The sequence below is a fragment of the Microtus ochrogaster genome, linkage group LG2 (genome assembly GCF_000317375.1).
Source record: "Microtus ochrogaster isolate Prairie Vole_2 linkage group LG2, MicOch1.0, whole genome shotgun sequence".
NCBI classification, from domain to species: Eukaryota; Metazoa; Chordata; class Mammalia; order Rodentia; family Cricetidae; genus Microtus; species Microtus ochrogaster.
Window position 1 is genome coordinate 4572403 of NC_022028.1, and position 18942 is coordinate 4591344.

At 37.8% G+C, this 18942-nt stretch overlaps 2 protein-coding genes across 6 annotated transcripts in view; one reads left to right on the forward strand and one right to left on the reverse strand.

Moving 5' to 3' along the window:
• Cenpq (centromere protein Q) overlaps positions 1-13779 on the reverse strand; it is a 14532-nt gene extending 753 nt beyond the window's left edge. The window contains exons 1-8 of one of the 4 annotated variants that reach the window (XM_026785791.1): positions 13573-13755; positions 9163-9267; positions 8872-8926; positions 7730-7856; positions 6555-6623; positions 5331-5460; positions 800-919; positions 585-679 (exon numbers count right to left, since the gene is read on the reverse strand). In XM_026785791.1, coding sequence (XP_026641592.1) covers positions 585-679; positions 800-919; positions 5331-5460; positions 6555-6623; positions 7730-7856; positions 8872-8926; positions 9163-9267; positions 13573-13653 — 782 coding nt within the window. In that variant the 5' untranslated portion in view covers positions 13654-13755. Of the gene's footprint in view, positions 1-37; positions 680-799; positions 920-5330; positions 5461-6554; positions 6624-7729; positions 7857-8871; positions 8927-9162; positions 9298-13110; positions 13498-13572 lie in introns of those variants that run through there. The other 3 variants (XM_026785788.1, XM_026785787.1, XM_026785789.1) reach the window with 3 other exon arrangements.
• Positions 13780-13882: 103 nt separating this feature from the next.
• Positions 13883-18942, forward strand: part of Mut (methylmalonyl-CoA mutase) — a 31384-nt gene continuing 26324 nt past the window's right edge. The window contains exons 1-2 of one of the 2 annotated variants that reach the window (XM_026785657.1): positions 13883-13900; positions 17868-18286. In XM_026785657.1, the coding sequence (XP_026641458.1) occupies positions 17908-18286 (379 nt within the window). In that variant the 5' untranslated portion in view covers positions 13883-13900; positions 17868-17907. The other variant, XM_005359785.3, reaches the window with a different exon arrangement.

Below are 18942 nucleotides of genomic sequence, written 5' to 3' on the forward strand. Positions count from 1 at the left end.
AAAAAAAAAAAAAAAATCATATTTCATATTTGGAGACACATATAATAACCTTAAGTACCCACCGCCCAACTTCACTAATTATCAGCCGATGACTGTTTATTTTCAATTAAGTCTCTCCTTCTCCCATTCCTGCTAAGCTGGGCCATTACAGATAATCAAATGAGCATTTACTTGACAATATCAATAAGCTCTCTGGAAGAAAAGACAAACTACCAGCATATAGATTAATGATAAAAAATCCAGTGCTATCTTATAAAGTGCTGTATGTCATTGTTAAAAGTCAAAAGTTAGAGTTACATATCCATAATTAGAAGTCTACAAATACATAAGAGTATATAAAGGAGTATAATATAAAGCTAATCATTTCTATTAGTACTTTAAAATGGTATATTGGTGTAATGGAACATTAAATAAATACTGATAAGAACAGTCTACATGAGCTGACAGAAAACATGCTCAAATTATATGCCAAGTAAGAAAAGTAATTTGTCAAAAAATTTATAAAAGGATTAGTTTGCTTAAAGAAATGGTATATGGTTTTATATAAGGGTGTGTGTGTGTGTAACACAGCCTGGCAAGAGTATGGTAAATGGGTACTTACTTGAAGTATGGGTGCCTTAAGACTTTTCTGAGAAAGTTCTGGCAGAGACAGCACCTTATTAGTATCCACGTGGAATTCCTAAATAGAAACAGAAAGATAAAGATTATCTCACCTTACAAAAATCAAGTTATCTTGGTAACACTTTAGCATTAAAAAATATAGTTAAAAAGTACTACCAATACAGTTTTTAACCATCACCTGTTTCACCTTCTGTTCCTCTTCCTCTACGTCATTTGTCAGAATTTGAATTTGGTTCTTTAGGCTCTGAATATTCTCCGTCATGGACTCTGTGGTCGCTACTATTTTGTCTATTTCGTTCTGAGACAAAAAGATAAGTTAGTATTTTAAAGTCAGTGTCTTCCAAATGAAGCCCTAGGGGAGAGTGTGTTCATATAACACCTTACATTTTAACATGCTCTAGATGACAGTTTTAACTTTACTTTTACTTACCTTTCAAAACAGAGCCCCTGGAATGCTGCTTGGCCACTATAACATGAATTACAAGAAAAACGTACTTTCATGGGATAAAGAGATAACTGCCCATCACTGATTCTTCTAAACTTAACTCAGCAGCTAACTAGTACCAGAGGTCCTGATCCTTGTATGGGTCTTGCAGAGCCCAATGACTAATGACACAAGCAACAGCATTTGTTAAGTAGCATATACTTTCAAGTGCCAGAAAAAAAATGAAAATATTTTTCATTTTAGTTAGGAACATTTATTTAGTTAGGAATGCCTTTTTAAATATGCCAGAAGAATAAAACGCTAGGCATTGAGATTAGACATTAATAAAAACCTTCTATGAGCATTTTCTACATAAAAGAAACATTTTATTTGTAGAAAAAGACAAAGAAATATGCAAAATGAATGAAATATAGAAATAACAAGAATATGCTGATTGCAGACCAAGTACAGTATAAACCAGTTACTGGGTTATTAGAGCTGCACTATTTTAAAGTATATCCTAGACACCATCCCACTTCATCAATGCACAACTCTAAACGATGTAACAAATATGTACGATCTGTATTACCACATTAATTAAAATTCTATTAAATTCCACAATGTTGACTATATTATTCTTATTTTTATTTCCTTATTCACAGGAACTACTTTACACTTTGTTTGACTAAGGATCCACATTGGTAATGGGTCCATTTTTTCTCTAAGTAGTTTTTTTTTTGTCTAATTCTTATGTAACTACAATTTCTAAGCAGAAGGAAGGAGGTCATTTGTTTTTACGAATGCTTCAGTGCTTGAATTGTATGAACTGCATTCCATGGTGAAGTTAACTAGTTCCCCAGCATCATGCTTCTATGAACTGACTTCTGATTTTACAATGTGTGGATTAAAACAATTGTAAAGCAAACCATATATATCAGTTTAGTATGGCTGCTCCAACAGATCAACTTTAAAGGGCAATAGCTCAAACAAAGGTGATGGTTTGGCTATGATTCCTTTAAATTATCTGGCGTGAGGGTGGGTATTTTTGGCTTTTCAAGTTTCCTCTCTGCTTTGCAGAAGGTCTTTTTCATCTATGTATGCTTCCTTTCCCTGCTCTGTGTATGTTTCTTTGCCCCCAATAAATCCTTTCTCCAGTTGCTGATTTGCTGTGCTAGAGATTTCTCCTTTGTTAGTTATTGAGCTAAAGATTTTTCCAGACTTTTATTATTTACTTGGTTGTTTGTTTATTATTTTATCAGTACAAGGTTTACCTGTATAGCCCTGGCTATCCTGGAATTCACTCTGTAGACCAGGCGCCCTCAAACTCAGAGATCTTCCTGCTTCCACCTCCTGATGTGCATCACCACACCCCGCTATTTCCTGCCTTTTAATTTTTTTACTGACAGAGAAAACAAACCCTACCAAGACTCCTAGATGGTAAAATTTTTGAACTTTCACATCAGAATTTGTTCATAGGATCGCAACCTCTTGCAAATAGTCACCAGATGGACATCTCGAGTTCTGAATCTTTGCAATTTGTTAAGTTTTATTGTGGTCCTTAGATCAATATCCCTCTGCAGCACTCTGACTGTTTCTCTGCCCCTATCACCCATTGTGGCAGCTCAAAGGAGCTAGAGTGATGGGCACACCATCCTCCAAACTACCTACAGTAGTTAGGTGACCTCTAAAAGGGGGAAAATGAAGGATTAGGAGTTGTACAGATTTCTTGGTAGGAAGACGGACAGTGATAGGGGCCATGGCTGGGTAACAAAGGCAGCAAACTTCCAAGATGGCTGGCTTCTTCCTCACCCTCCCAATCTGAGATAAAAGCTAGGCTGCATTGTGCCACCCCCCCGCCCCCAACAACCCCCTGGTGGCTCCTTGTAGATACACTGGCTATACTGTCTGTCTTCAAACCGATCAACCACTAAATTAGGGAAGAAGACTCTTTGGAGACTTTAAAAACCCAGTCCTAGTGAAGAGACTGGATTTTCCGCTTCCCGAGACTCCCTGCTTTGTGGGTGGTCTCTCTGTGCTCTGCTACATGCCTGTTTCCTCATCCCCAACTGCTGAACAAAAAAAAGATTATATGGAAAAGCAGGGCATGGTGGCACATGCTCCTAACCACAACACGGAAAGGTTGAGCAGGAAGAGAGGGCATGGTGGCACATGCTCCTAATTACAACAAGGAAAGGTTGGAAGGAAGAGCAGGAGTTGGAGGACAGCTTGAAATCAATAAAATCTTGTCTCAAAAACCCCAAAATTATAGAGAAGACTTCTTCCTTGCCTATTTAGGTTTTTGACTGCATTATGCCACTTCCTACCTGTGTCTTGACATGGCCTTCTCTTTGTTTCTACTGAGAAGCCTTGTCTTGAAAAACAAACAAACCAAAAGAACCACCCAAAAAATTCAAGGTGCCTCATTTAGAAATTATTTAATTCCATTAACTAATTAATTTTGAGACAAGCTGAGTAACAGGTCAGCCAAGGTTACACTTACACTTACACACACACACACACACACACACACACACACACACACACACACAGATCCATATCACTCACTAAATAAAGAGTTACATATAATAATGAAGATTTTCATTATGACACTAGAAATGGTGGCATATATCTATAATTCATTTGAGCATTCATGAGGCAGAGGCAGAAACATTATAATTTTATGGTCAGCTCAGGGAAATTAGCAAGAATGTGTCTCAAAATATAATAAAAAGCCTAGCCATGTAACTCAGTGGCAGAGTTTCAGGCACTGGGTTCAGCCTCCAGCAACACAGGATAAATGGAAATCATTGTAAGATTTAAAGTTTATTTCATCCCATAATTTTGTCATCCTCTTGGGTATTCCTATCATATTTATGCTGTGTGGCAATACACTTCATCCCGCCCAGATGCGGTTCCTCCTCTGAGTGAGCACCAAGGAAACCACAGACTTTATCTGTACTTCTGCCATTGCCATTGACTTTTCACTTTCCCATTAGGTCACACTATCATTTATTGCTTGCTTCTGAACACTCTTATTTGATACAAATAGTGAACAATTATCATGCTTTAAAATATGTACAAAACCCCTATATTAATGTAATGTCAATTTATTAAATGGTAGAGGTGTTGCCAGTACTAAAAGATGCTCAGAAGCAGTAACTTTGGGATGGAAATTGTAGTATGGACTTATGAATTAAGTAGGGCCACTACATAAATATATCTCATTAATTTACAATATATGTGAATCCATTGCACAACATGATTCTTCCTACTCAGGAAAAGTTGGAATGAATTGGTGTGAGTTACTAGATGCTCTTCACAATATCTTTCTTGTACTAACTACTATTACTACCCCGAGCTTTCGGAAGCTATTCAAACAGTATCATCTACAAACTACTCCAAAATGTCTCAGGGTGGTATGCTACAATTTGTTTCAGTTTCTATAACTAGTGAGCTCTTTAACACTGCTTTTCTTACTTGTTCAAATATCAACTAATTAAAAGCTAAAAGTTGAGGACTATGCTCTGATTCAGTTTTAAGCAGTTTGTTTACAGTAAAGTTAGAAAAAGCAATATTTTTCTCAGATAAGTAAAATGAAGACAAAAGGTTATTCTTCAGAGTGTGTGAGAATAAGAGATGTAGCCTTGGTGTGTTTGGACAGCAAGTCTTCAATATCCGTGAGCTATAGACCTGGTAACAATCTGGAACTGTATGGAACAGAAGTTTCAAGACCTGGCAATTAAAAATATCTAGAACTCAGCTAAAACAGAGTAACTAAAAGAATGGGGCTGCCCAAGACTAGGATTATTTGGTCAACATAAAATAAATAGTATTTTTGTAGACTTTTTGGTCTTTTACTTATTTATTTTGATTTTCATTACTGTGGTTTTTTTCCCCCCCTTTGTTTAAGTATGGTTTTGTTTGTTTTAAAGAGAAAGAGAGAAAGAACATAAAGTTGAATAGGTAGGGAGGTTGGGGGAATCTGGGGAAACTGTAGGGGGGACAAATAACGATCAATATATATGAAAGGCTTTTTCAAAAATATTTACAATAGGGCTGTTACTTGATCACAAGTGAGTAAATCACAAATACATCAATTTTAGAGGCCGAAAGTTCAAGTGAAAGTGTTTCTTTCTTTACAACAAACAAGCAAAAACCAACAACAACAAAAAAATCCTCAATTCAAAATTTGGATTTATTACGAAACCAATACTACGATGACTTAAATTTACCCTCGTCCCCTTTTGCCCCTTTATAATTACTGAAGCCTTTTTGAATGTCATACCTGCAGTAAAGCCATGTCCTCTTCATTAGCTCTTTCTTGTGCCTTTTCAATTTTCAGCAGATTTGACACATCAGTTAAATAGTTCAGCGTTCTGGCAGGGACTTTCAGGGTTCCACACTGTTGTAGTAATCTTAAAAACAGAATGAACACGTTGATTTTTGGGAACATGATCTCTTTTTTTTGTTTTAAAGCAGTTTCATTTTTTTCTTACTCCCACACTTACAAGGGTTACAATATTCTGTTTTTTTTTCTTTTTCACAAAGGCTAGCTGTATTTTTCCCCAAAGCAAGTCACACCTAACTTCAATACATTAATGATTATTGCAAGTCATGGAATGCTAAGGCTACTTTACTAGAACATATTTTAGTTTACACATTTAAAATATATTTTAAAATCAGGATTTCCTACTACTGTTTAAATATGCTTTCTAGACTACTATAGCCTGAGTCTGCCAGTTTAGTATGGATTGTTGAATAAGAGAAATAACTCTAGAAGTTTTAAGTCTGATCGCAAACCCCACTTCTCGTTTTTAAAGAATGCAACCAATACAGGTTAGTCTAAATGTTTTCGAAGATAACTGAGTTTTATAGTTTAAGGAGATAAGATGGTTTCTACAGGCTTTGCTATAGAACACAATGAAATGAATTCTACTCTATATTCTAATAGAGTCTTTAGTGATCTGTGTGACAAAATAATGTTCTCAGACCTGATTCTTGAGTTTTATGAGAAAGGAATTAAGGACATTGTAGTTGCTTCTACCACTATAACAATATGGGTTTTGTAAACATTCTCTGTAAGTTGAACACTCTCCCAAAGCTAAAACCCAAAATGTTCCGAAATCTGAACCATTTTTGTTTCCAAACTGATATCCCTAGTGGAAAATTCAACATCATTCACACTGACTCATGCAAAAAAAGTTTTAAAAATATTGTAGAAAGGCTGTTAAAATGGCTCAGCAGGTAAAGGGCTTTAGCAAGTACCTGAGGATCCAAGGTAGGATACAGGTAGGAACACAACGTGGAAGGAGAGAACCAAGTCTTCAAAGCTGTATTTGACCTGCAATAGCATGCCACAGCACATGTTCTCTCGTGCACACACACACAAACACAAATAAAACTTTAAAGGGTAATGAAAAAGCACATTCCACTGAAATCATTTTAGAATACAGGAGCAAATCATATTTTAAAAATAATTATAATTTAATCATTTCCAATTGTATATTACCTTTTCTTCAAGCAGTTGAGATGATACTGAATTTGTTCTTTTCCTTTAATGTTCTTGCTTAAAATTTCTCTGGAGGAAAAAAAAAAAGACTGACTAAATATTACTTTGAAACATAATTCAATCTGTATTTCAAAAATATTTCAAGTGTTCAACCTTACTATCTAGGTAGAACCACTCACCTTCTCTTTTATAGTAGATACATTTTTAAATAATTTACATTTAACGGAAATTCATGATACTAAGATTTTTGCTATTACATATCTGTTTTTATTATTACTGGTGTAACACAAATATTATATAATATAATACAAAGTAGTGGGTTTTATTTTGACATCTACACACACACACACACACACACACACACACACACACACACGATGATTTGATAGCATTTCTCTTCTGTTACCAACAAAACACTTTAAGCAGAACAATGACATTTTCTTTGAATCATATTGTATTATAATAATTTATACACTCAACTTATCTGATGTAGTTAAATTCTACTGTGGAATTTATATTTGTATTTATATTTATATCTATCTTTGTATTTCATATAACATAGTAGTTTTCAGAGAAAGTGTTACTGTGAATGCAACTTCTGAAGAATCAATATTGATAGAACAAGTTAAAAATCTTATAGACTGCAAATCAATCCACATAAGACTTGATTTTTCCTTCACTGATAGGTTCCAGGTTTCTACAATTAAGCAAACCCTTTTTGTTAAAGGCTAATATTGTCATGGTTTAAATTTGATATGCTTGCCACTGGCACGTGCTCTGAGTGTATGTTCTTCATCTGTGGAAATTTTAAGGAGCAGTGACTGGCTGGAGGGTGGATATGCAGGAAACTGGGGTGTGTTTTAAGTGACACCTGGTTCCTGGTGCCTGTCTTGTTTCCTGCTTCCTCCAAGTCATGCTTCCATTGCCATGATGTTCAGTCTCCCAAGGGCTCAGAAGCAATGGAGCTAAGGACTATGGATCAAATCTTCTGAAACTGTGAGCCTAAATACGCTTTCTGCTGCTTAAGAGTATCTTTTTCACTCTTAATGTTGAAATTAAGCATTCTGTCACCTCCATGAACAAGGTAACTAAAGTATGTAGGAATATTTAGAAAAATGTAAATAGTAAATAACTATGTAAGAGTAAGAGTTGCAAAGGAAAAATGTGAAACTCACAGAATGACTGACTCCATCACACTCTGCAAATAATCTCCAGTGTTCTTTGGAACAGTCTGCCAGGTGCTTCTCTTGTTGGAGGCTATTTTTATCCGTTTTAGGTGAGTACACTTTGCTTGTCCTGTTACTGGTAATACAAGAGAGTCTAATCAAAATAGAGGTTTGCAGTTTTACTTAACAATGATTTTAGTGTAAAGAACATTAATGGCATTATGAAACTAAACACTCTACTCTTTAATTCAACAACACCTCAGTTATTGAAGATGAATTTGCCCACTGTGATGATACCTGATGAAATACAAACACTTTTAAATAAACAGTTATTATTATTAAAATTTGTTTCTGAAAAATGACTTGAAATTTTAAAACTTTCAAAAAAAAAAAAAAAGACCACCAGAAAACTATTTCTAACACACACTAGAAACGACCGAACGAATAAGCTACAAACAGACACTGACTATTACACCTTTATATCAGACACGAGTAATTCAGAGTGCGGAGCAATGATTCACCTTCTAGTTCTCATCAGCGTGACAGATAAATCTCAAAAGCTTTTGCCAGAACAATTAAATAGTGCACTATTCTACTTACATGGCATAAACAACGAGATACATACAATACTGGCTTCACAAAGAATAGGTAAGGAAAAAGGGGATATAATTATGAAAATTATAGGAGGGCAGAAATTACAAAAGAAAAAGGCAAGACACCTCAGGAAATATAAAATCAGAACACTATCTACATGGAGAGGCAAGGAATCTTCTTATAAAGAAATGATGTTTAAGAAAACATGAATACTTCAAACAAATTTATTTTGAAAAGCTTAAGCTAGTTTAAATATAAACTAGATGGATTATAAACTATCGGTATAGTCCTGGTAGAGTCTCAAGCGCATAGATTGAGAGAAAGAAGTAGAATTGTCTTATCTCAGAGATGAATAATTCAGAGTGGGGGACAAGGACTGTTTTCTAGTGTTATCAATGTGACAAATAAACTTCTTTATATTTGCTACAAGAATTAAGCACTGTGAATGTGGCTGCTGTGACCACCTTTCACTACTGATGAACTCATAATCATGTGTTGAAAGTATTTTCATGGAACTCAGTAGAAGACACTTTAAACAAGACATACAAGAGCAATACCTTTAGAGGACAGACACCCTGCATGACTTCTGTTTCTTTTTGCTGTGATTCCAACCTAGAGACATAAAAGCAATTAAACATAAGATATAATGATGGTTTTGAACACATTTCCATGTATACTGAAGAGTTGTATTGAATTTTCCAGTAGATAAAGGAAAAACTATACAGCTGCTTCTACAGATAAGGTAAACATTATGAACAAAGAACACACTAAAGACTTTTGGCCTTTTTAAAGGGATAGATGATATTTCTAATCAAAGGATCTAAATGATAGATTTGACATTTTATTACCTCATTCTCTGGCAAATCCCCATCCTCATCAGCTCTTTGTTTTGAAGTTCTCTTTAACTGTTGAGAGTTTCTCTTAGAAGCATTTGTTTTACCAGGCATTTTGATCTAAACAACACAATTACAATGATACATAGTCTGCAAAGGTGAAAAAAAAATCAAGAAAGATGAGTCTTATACCATGTTTTGTTGAAAAGATTAAATATAATTGTTCTAATTATGTCTTCAGAATTTTGGGAAAATATCTTTTCTTAAAACATTTAAACATGTTTTTAAAAAATCACTTTGGTGCTGTAGATGTAGTCAGCTGGCTGAAGGCTTGCCTAAAATGCATAAAATCCTCAGCACTGGAGGAATCTAGCTCGGTGTGCCTCTCTGTAATCTCAGCCCTCAGGAGGGAGGGCAGGAAGACGGTAAGCTTATGGCTATCTTCACTTACAGAGTGGGTTTGAGGCTGGTCTTTAACAAGAGAAATGAATCCCTGCCTCAAAATCATATGAACAAAAACTTTTGGCTCCCATTAGTAAAATAATATTAATTTAATTTCACTCCTTAAAATGGCTACTATTTCCATGGTTTCAGAAAAAACATTTTAAAGATGCTTTTGAATTTATATAGCTCTCATATGCAATACTATCTCCACTTTTAAATTCAAGAAAAAAGTGTAAAGTGGACACAGGCAAAGTCAGTTCAGAGAACATTGCTGGATTTTAAATAATAGGTTCACCCTAACCCATGTTATGGGAAGGGGAAAGAAGAGAGATTTTAGGCCTGTACTCTCACTGCACACTGTGAATGGTAATGTGGAAGTCAGCCACTCATAAGGAGGGAAGCCGTACCTCCTGCAGCACTGTGTGAATTCTAATAAGGGTACAGAAATACGCTCACTACTCGGTGTGCTCATGAATTACAAACCAGACAGGGAAATAGCAATGGAGGTATCAATGGCAACATTTAGAGAAACTTTTTCTCTAGCAGACTTTTAAAATCAAACGCATTTCTGATAAAAAGAAAAGAAGAATGGGTTATGTATTTCTGCATTTTTTAATGAGTGGATAGGTTACAAGTTAGGCACAGTTTTTAAAAGTATTTTATACACACATGTGTTAGTGTTATTTTTTTATTTTCCCCTCCCCTACTTATAGGGTTTCTCTGTGTAGCCCTTGCTGTCCTGAAACTCACTCTGTAGACCAGGCCGGCCTCGAACTCAGAGATCTACCTGCCTCTGCCTCCCAAGTGCTATAATTTAAGGTGTGTGCTAACACATATGTGTTTTAATTCTTAGCATGTATCTACTGAGTTTGCCATCATTCTCTTTCTGAATTCTAAAAATTTACTGCCTTTAAGTTTTTATGTCTAAGTGCTTTGCCTGCATGCATATCTGTGAACCACAAACACAAGCGTGCTTGGTGCTCACAAAGACCAGAGGAGAACACAGAGCCTCTGGGACTAAAGTTGGAGACGGTTGTAAGCTAGCATGTATGTGCTGAGAGTTGAGTCTGGTTCTTTTGAAGAGCAGCCAGTGCAGAGTCCCTGAATATCTATACTTTTTTAAAACTAAAGTCTTCTCTCATCTACTTAAAATTAAGACAGAAATAATAATGAAAAAAAAAACAGTTGAAAGATCATACACATTTAGGAATCATATAGCAAATCAGGTAAAAAATTAGTAGAACAGCCCATAAAACACTTTATCTGTTACTGGGCAATGTGGTATATTACTCTATGCTCAGACTTACTCCCTTGTTTCAGTTCTAAAATACCCGATTCCCTCAGCTAGACTTCTACTAAAACACCAATCCACATTGAGTAAGCTTTACATGTGGACCTCTTCCAGAAGAACTGGCACACAAGCAGTTCATGTTCACTAAATAAGAGCATCTGCATGGGAGGGAAGGTAGGCACTGAGATCTTTAGACTGAGATGCTAGGCAGTCCTTCTGACTACTGCTAAAGGGAGGCAGGGCCAATGCCACTCTATGTTGCATCTGTTGAGGTATAAACAAAAAAAGACTGGCAGCTTCAACTTCCTGGTGCTCAGAAACATCTGCTCTTGAAATCCAGTCTGCAAGAGATGGGAAGGCCAACATGAAGAGGAATTGAAACCCTTGCTAAAAAGCCTTATCTGAGCCCCCAGAACCACCTTGGCATAGAGTGCACGTACCTGAGCCAATATATCTCCAATTATATAAAAAATATACAAGTCAGACCTACTAAGTCATTCACAATCCTAAACTTTGGAACAAAACATGTGATTAAATATTCACTTAATATGTTTAACACCTACACTCTTTACCTTGATATTTACAGTCCCTAATAATCTAACCCCACCCTGCTTCTAACCCTCCTTTCCTGATACTCTGATATTACATTTCCCTCTGTAGCTAGATTTGACTGATTAACACACTATTTCTGCCTCTTATGCACATATTGTACATTCTAAGTGAACTTTTTTCTGGCCTATCTCTGCTCACTCAGTGAGCCATCATTGCCCCAATCCTTTCTAATCCCCCTTCTTCATTTCTTTACAGAAGTCTGTGGGGCCTTTTCAATTCTCATCATCTGACACAGTAGGTTTTTGTCAATCATTTTCTCTGGATAGTATATACTCACTAGCATTCAACTCAATACTACTCCAGATGTGATTTACAAACTGTTTTGAAAAATTATATTGAATACAGAAATTGAGAATAAAATTTCTATAAAAATTTAACAGAATTTCATGTGTGTCAAATTCAATCATAAAATATCTGGCCATATCTTTTGAATTTCTTTTTTTTCTAATAGCTAATACTTAAAATTGGATTAGCTTTGCAGAACAGTTTTAGATTCCAGCTAATTGTAAAGAAGGTATAAGGTATTTTCACGTCCCTACACTGACACATAGTTTATCGTAGCTTTCGTTGCTGGTGTTGGATGGTTTATGAGGTCGACTAATAATTTATTTTAAAGTATAGTTAACAAAATTTTCAGTATTAACTGACTAGAAACCTGAAAGCAAGACAAAACAAAATTGGTGCGTTGCCAGTGGTGTCTTCATGGTCTCTACTTGAGGTAACAGATGACAGTGGCAAAGCTTCTCAACCGCGGCCTCATTAACACTGGGACACTTTTGTTGTTGTGAAAGGCTGGCTTGTACACTCTAAGATGGTTAGCGGCGTTCTCATCTCTATTCACAGACACTAGAATGGTTCCACTCCCTAACAGTGACAACCAAAATTGCTTCTGGGTCACTGTCAAACATCCCCCTAGTCAAAAGGCCCCAGGTTGAAAGAAAATGGAATGACGGTTAAGAACAAGCTACAAATGGTAGTCCAGGCTCTAAATTCCAATGAACTCACTAGCCCCAAATCCAGTAAATTAACTAAAATTTCCCATTGATAAGAAAGTACCAATATCAAGTACCTGAAATGCTGAAATGGCAATACAGAATACACAAAAGTCCTAGATCAGTCTACGGGACAGGCATGGCAAGAATATAAACAAGGGTCATTACTGTCCCCATTGGGACTTCAGTTCCCAGATCCATAGGAAATCATAGCTTTATATTGGCTTGGCAGACACAGTTATGAAAACAATTACCATGTATGAAACTGTTCTGTCCAAATCCGTGGGGTCCCCACAAAAGCCAATAGAGGAGACCAAGTCCCATATGTAATTAAGTTTGCAAACTCGGTCTCTCCGCATGTCCAACGTACTAGATAATCGGACAGCACCGAGCTCAATTAGAATTGGGTTTTTATAGTAGTAAAGGGGGTAAGGAAGTCTCTGAGATTCAGGACCCCTGATTGGCTGACTTTTGTGTAGGGGTGTCTTGGTGAGGTGCGCTGGCAGGAGGAGATCCTGAATTGTCTGCCCTTGGGTGGGGGTCGTTACCTCACCTTGTGGTTCTTTCCTGCTACTAGGTATTGCTTCAGGGTAAACTACTGAGACTAAACGCAACCAAACTGACCCTTGAGCAGGTGTGGGAGGAGGAGAAATGGAGTACTTAAGTGAAAGCAGCCGCGGCAACGGCGTGACAGCTCAGGAGAGTGCTGCTTCACCTCCGGAGCCAGTCGGTTCAGATTTGAATGTTCAGGCGAGGCGAGGAGAACGGCAGCGAGACATCCTACTTTTCTGTTTGCTGGTTTCCTTGCCGGTTTGCTGAAAACTAGTTTAAAACCTGTTTATCTCAATGTAGACCTTTGTCTGCGAGCCACAAACCAGAAGGAACTCTGGCGAGACAGCCGGGCTTCAGGAAGGAGGAGCGGGAGGTCCGGGGGAAGAGGGAGGGAGGAAGAGTGTTTTCCCACCTCCTGGGAGAATCCAGGATCTCAAGCCGCTGCCCCAGGGGGCAGAGACCTAAGTGGACCTTAGACATTGCCCTTCAAAGAAAAAAAAAAAAAGCAAAAAGCAAACAAACGACAGAGTTTACCACAAACGCGGGAGCCTCAAAATTCACGCCCCTCTGAATCCATCGGTCAATTAAACGCTTTCTCCACTCAACGCAGTTCATTCCAGGTCTCGGAAAGCGCGGCTGAGTCTTTTCGCGCCCAAAGAACCGGAAAAGAAAAAAAAAACAAACCAAAACAAACACAACGACCCGGGAACCGGAAGTGCCCGTCAACAAGGCCTGGCGCCCGTGCGGTCTGTTACGTCATCAGAAGAGCGCCCGCGAAGGCGGGACCGGATTGGCTGGTCGGAGGGTGGGGTCAGCTACGCCCCCTGATTGGACGGGCTCTGAGCTCCTGCTGCAGGCGCTGGTAACCTGCGGGGCTCGGGGCCTGGCTGTGGGATCGGGGCCTGGCTGTGGGATCGGGGCCCGGCCCGATCGCCTCCCACGTTGTGGCCTGTGAGTAAGCCTGTAAGCCGCGGAGCCCGCAGGCTTGCAAGTCTGTCCCCTCACTGCGGTCTTCTTTCCGCCTGGTCTCTCTGACCTCCTTTCCTTCCCTCTTTACCGTCCTGCTGGGACAGAAGCCACCGGTGGCTTTCTCCCTGAAGTTTAGGTGTCTTCGGCTGACTTCTCATTTTCGGCCAGGACGTTGGAATTCGGAGGTCACGGCTGCTGAGTGCGTTTCTACAGCGCGGTGGCCTCGTCGCTCTGTTCCCTGGCTTCCCACACACGCGCCAGGCAGAGGTCACTTGCGGGTAGAGGTGCCTCGAGGCCTCGCTTACCTGAGGCTCGGGTTGTTTGTAGGTTGTTTCTGCTAGACGTGGTGGCACAATAAACAAACAAACAAACAAACGATAGGAGGAAGAAATGAAAAAAGAAAAGGCAGGTGTAATTCGATACAAAACTAAACATTTCTAACTTCTCAGTTTTGCCATTCAGAGCACAACACATGCGTGCAATTTTAAACCACTTGTTGATTTTCTTCCAACATAGTTTTGTGTTTAATGGTTTTCTTTAGGGCAGTGATTCTCAACCTTCCTAATGCTGAGACCCTTTAGTGTAGTTTCTCATGTTGTGGTGACTCTCCAACCATAAGTGTTGCTGCTTCATAACTGTAATTTGCTACTTTTATAAATCGTAATGTGAGTATTTTGGGATATAGAGGTTTGCCGGAGGGGTCTCGACCTACAGGTTGAGAACCGCTGCTTTAGGCTGGTAGTTCCTTTATTCTAAGAACTTTCAGGATCTGTGTATACACCATCTTTGTAAATCGAACAGCGGGAGTGGCTAGCCTTTATGAAGTGTTAATGTGGAGCCACATCTAAACAGTTACACTCTCACTTGAGAGTTTGTTTTGTTTTGTTTCTGATTTTTTTTTTTTAAATTTGGTTTTTGGAGTCAGGGTTTTACTGTACAGTTTGGGTTGCTCTGGAACTCCATGCTGTAGACCAGGCTGGCCTTGAACTTACAGGTCTGCCTGTTCGAGAGCAATGGAATGAAAGGATCCCTGGCTTTTTCTAAATTACTTTTATCTGGGAAATATATAGTTGTGAGGATGGCCTTCATTATTTTACTTTAACACATTCTAGTTGTCATTAACACACATTGCTTCTTTGAATGTTTGAAATCTTTTTATGGCTTTTCAAGGAATATTTAGAAATCCTATTGTCACCAACAACAATACTGTTATGTGTGTGTGTGCGTGTGCGTGTGCATGCAGCATGTATGTATGTATGTATGTATGTATGTATGTATGTATTAGAGACAGGGTTTCACTATGTAGATCTGATTGGCCTGGACTCCTTTTGTAGATCAGGCTGGCCTTGAACTCACTGAGATCACCTGCCTCTGCCTCCCCACCGCATGGATTAAAGGCACTATGTGTGTCCAGTACTGTTATTGTGAAGTGCTGTTTTTAATGTTTACTAATTTGGCCTTTGGCTTTTCAGAAAGTCCCTGTTAGATTGGGACTCTGTTTTATCATTTCTCCAGTTTGAAGAAATATTCATTAAAATTTTGTTTTACAGGAGTCTGCTTCCTGTCTTCAGTGTTCTTTCAGGTAGTATCTGAGTCCTTTTTAGTGTTCTGATCCCTGCAGCAGTAGTGCAGATGTAAGCTCAGTATTCTCATCACTCACTTCTTAGACTTTCTGAAATCCAAGTGCCTTGAAATAAAAATGGATAACAAAACTCTCCTGTATTTAATAGGTTAAAAAAATGACAAAACTTTAAAAAAAATCCCAACCTTTTTTTTGTATTTATGTTCTTATTCTGTTCTGCTAACTTAAAAAAACTAGTAGAGTGTATTGCATTTACGGGGATGTGTCTTGATTCTTTCACCTAATACTTACTTGAGCATGTTTCCTTTCATACACTATACTCAACATAATTTTAACTTTTAAACTGGTGTCAAAATACTTGGAAACGCACACACAATGGTAACTGGATGGAGTACTAATTTCCACAAACGTAACACACTAATTTGTGTCCAGATCTGTTGTAATATGAGCGGCGGAGCTGCGTCCCTAGCACCCCAGCCGCCTGGTTAGCTTATGCCCAGAAATAACAACACACAAACTGTATTCTTTTAAACACTGCTTGGCCCATTTCTATCTAGCCTCTTCTAGGCTAACTCTCGCACCTGGACTAGCCCATTTCTAATAATCTGCTGTAGCCCACAAGGTGGCTTATCAGGGAGATTCTAGCCTACGTCCATCCTGGGTCGGAGCTTCATCGTGTGTGTCTCAGAGAGCAGAGCTATTGCATCTCTGCCCAGGAGAGAGGATCATGGCGTCTCTGCTCCAGAGAGCAGAGCTGTCGAGTCTGATCTCACTTCCTCTTCCTCCCAGCATTCTGTTCTGTTTACTCCTCCCACCTATGTTTTAACCTATGAGGGCCAAGCAGTTTCTTTATTCCTTAACCAATGAAATCAACAGATTGATATATGACACTCCCACATCACAGATCATAACACTCATCATAAAGGCTGCCTTGTTTCGTGGACTGTTATACATGAAAACTTCTGTAAATTCTGATGAGAAATATTACCTGTTTCTATTTTCTAAACTTATTTTAATAGTTCTATTAAATTCTTTCCTTTGTCTATGTATTAATGCATATTCTAATTTTAGCTTGTAATATTTCTGTTTTTCTAGTACAAATAAAACTGCAGAGAATATGTTCTATCTTTCATTGTAGAAGTTATCCCAGGATGGATATTACTCAGCTTAAGGGGGTAACATTTTTGAGACCTTTTATGTGTTGGAAATTTACTTCATAAAGTAGTTAAAACATCTAATATTTTCATCAGTGGCTTTATGTTTCTTGTTTTGTGACCCAAATAACTATTTGGCAGTCTTCATTGTTTTACTAACTTGATAGGTCAGAAGTAAATGTGAAAAATAGAATTTCTAAAAGAATATTTTTATATTTGTATTATTTTATGTATATGAGTGTTTTGCCTCCAAGTTCTTCTGTGCACCCATTCATGCTTGGTGCCTGAGGAGGTGGTAAACCTCTATATGTGGGCTGGAAATCAGACACAGGAATTCTTTGCAACAGTAAGAAATGCTCTTAACCATTGAGCCAACTCTCTAACCTGAAACCTAGAATTTTAAATTCATTTTTGCCTAGTGTAAAGCACCTGGTGAGACAACTGTTTTAATGAAATTTGCATCTGATTTTCTTTTGAAAACCGGGCTCTATATGTTGAGATCATGTAACACTTAAGTGTCAAGTAATTGAGGCAGTTCGCTGCTTTTCTCTGTGGGTAAATACTTGGCATATGCAGTGAGTTATGACTCTTCTATTATTTCTAGTACATAAAATGTATAAATGACAGACAGACTATGTTTGATACTACATGGAGACCAGGTCATGGATGCCTTTGAGGCCTGCTCATTCTGTTTACTGTATTTTTCTCTACACAATAATGTAATGTCTATTATAAACTAAAAAAAAGTTGCAAATGGGTTTTGAATGAAAATTAATTGAAATACTACCTTACATTTACCACATGATGTAACCTTTGAAAATTTTTGTGGGGAGTAAGATGTAGTCATATTTGCTTTCTATCAGTGTTGAATGAGTTGGAGAGGGATAAGACTGGCCAGGACGACCAGCTAAGAGGCTGTGGGGTAAGAAGACTGTATCTAGAACAATAATGATTATGAAGAACAAGAGTAAATGTTACATAATATCAGATGCAAAGCAGAAAAGGAAAGAAAGATGAAACAGGACCAATATTACATGAGTCCACCTTTTTCCCTAGCCACTGAAAACTCCCAATTTTCTTCACAGTTCTAAATGTATGTCTATTGTTTTTCTCACTTTTTCTAGGTCTGTTCTCATCTCTTTGGGGGAATATCCATGCTTCACCATGTTGAGAGCTAAGAATCAGCTTTTTTTGTTATCACCCCATTACCTGAAGCAGCTAAAAGATACATCTGCCTCTAGATGGAACCGACTTCTACATCAGCAGCAACCCCTTCACCCAGAATGGGCTGGACTGGCCAAAAAGCAGCTGAAAGGCAAAAACCCAGAGGACCTAATATGGCATACCCCAGAAGGGATCTCTATAAAGCCCTTATATTCCAGGGCAGATACTACGGACTTACCTGAAGAGCTTCCAGGAGTGAAACCCTTCACACGTGGACCCTATCCCACCATGTATACCTATAGGCCCTGGACCATCCGTCAGTATGCAGGCTTTAGTACTGTGGAAGAAAGCAATAAATTCTATAAGGACAATATTAAGGGTAAGATTTCAGTGTGAGAGGTGATGAGTATGATGACATAAGAGACATTAATATCTGGAAATATAATATTCATTTTATGCATAAATTTACTGTGAAGCAAGTGGATGCCTTTCAACTTCTGTGGCCAAAAAGATATGAGGCAAAAGTAAAAGGTGTAAAATTCTTGGAGATAAAGCACACTTTTACCTACACTGTAGGAAAGAAATAAGATGAATATGCACACAGAAAAGAGAGATGGGGTTTATCCTTGGAAAGCTTTTAGTTGATTTCGTTGAGGTCAGAATTGGAGGGACAGCTTAGATGAAATAAGGAAATAAGTAGGAAATAAGGTGATAACCATATCAATAGTGAATCTGTCCTTCATTAGACACTTATGTCTATGATTTCCTTTCTACTGTATGACAGAGTCTTACTGTTTGAATGCTCAGCTTTAGATTTTCTAGGTTTATGTTGCTTAGAGAGGGATTAGATTTATATTTAATGTGTTTACTTATTTGGAAGTTTTTCATAGGGACTGGTTATTTAGCTTGATAGTGTGCTTGCCTTGTGCGCTGAAGGCCTTGGATTTCTTTCCTAGTTCCATTAACATTTTTGGGAGATTCTAAGAAGAAGCTAAAATTCTGGTTTTTTATTTATTTATTTATTTATTTTATTTT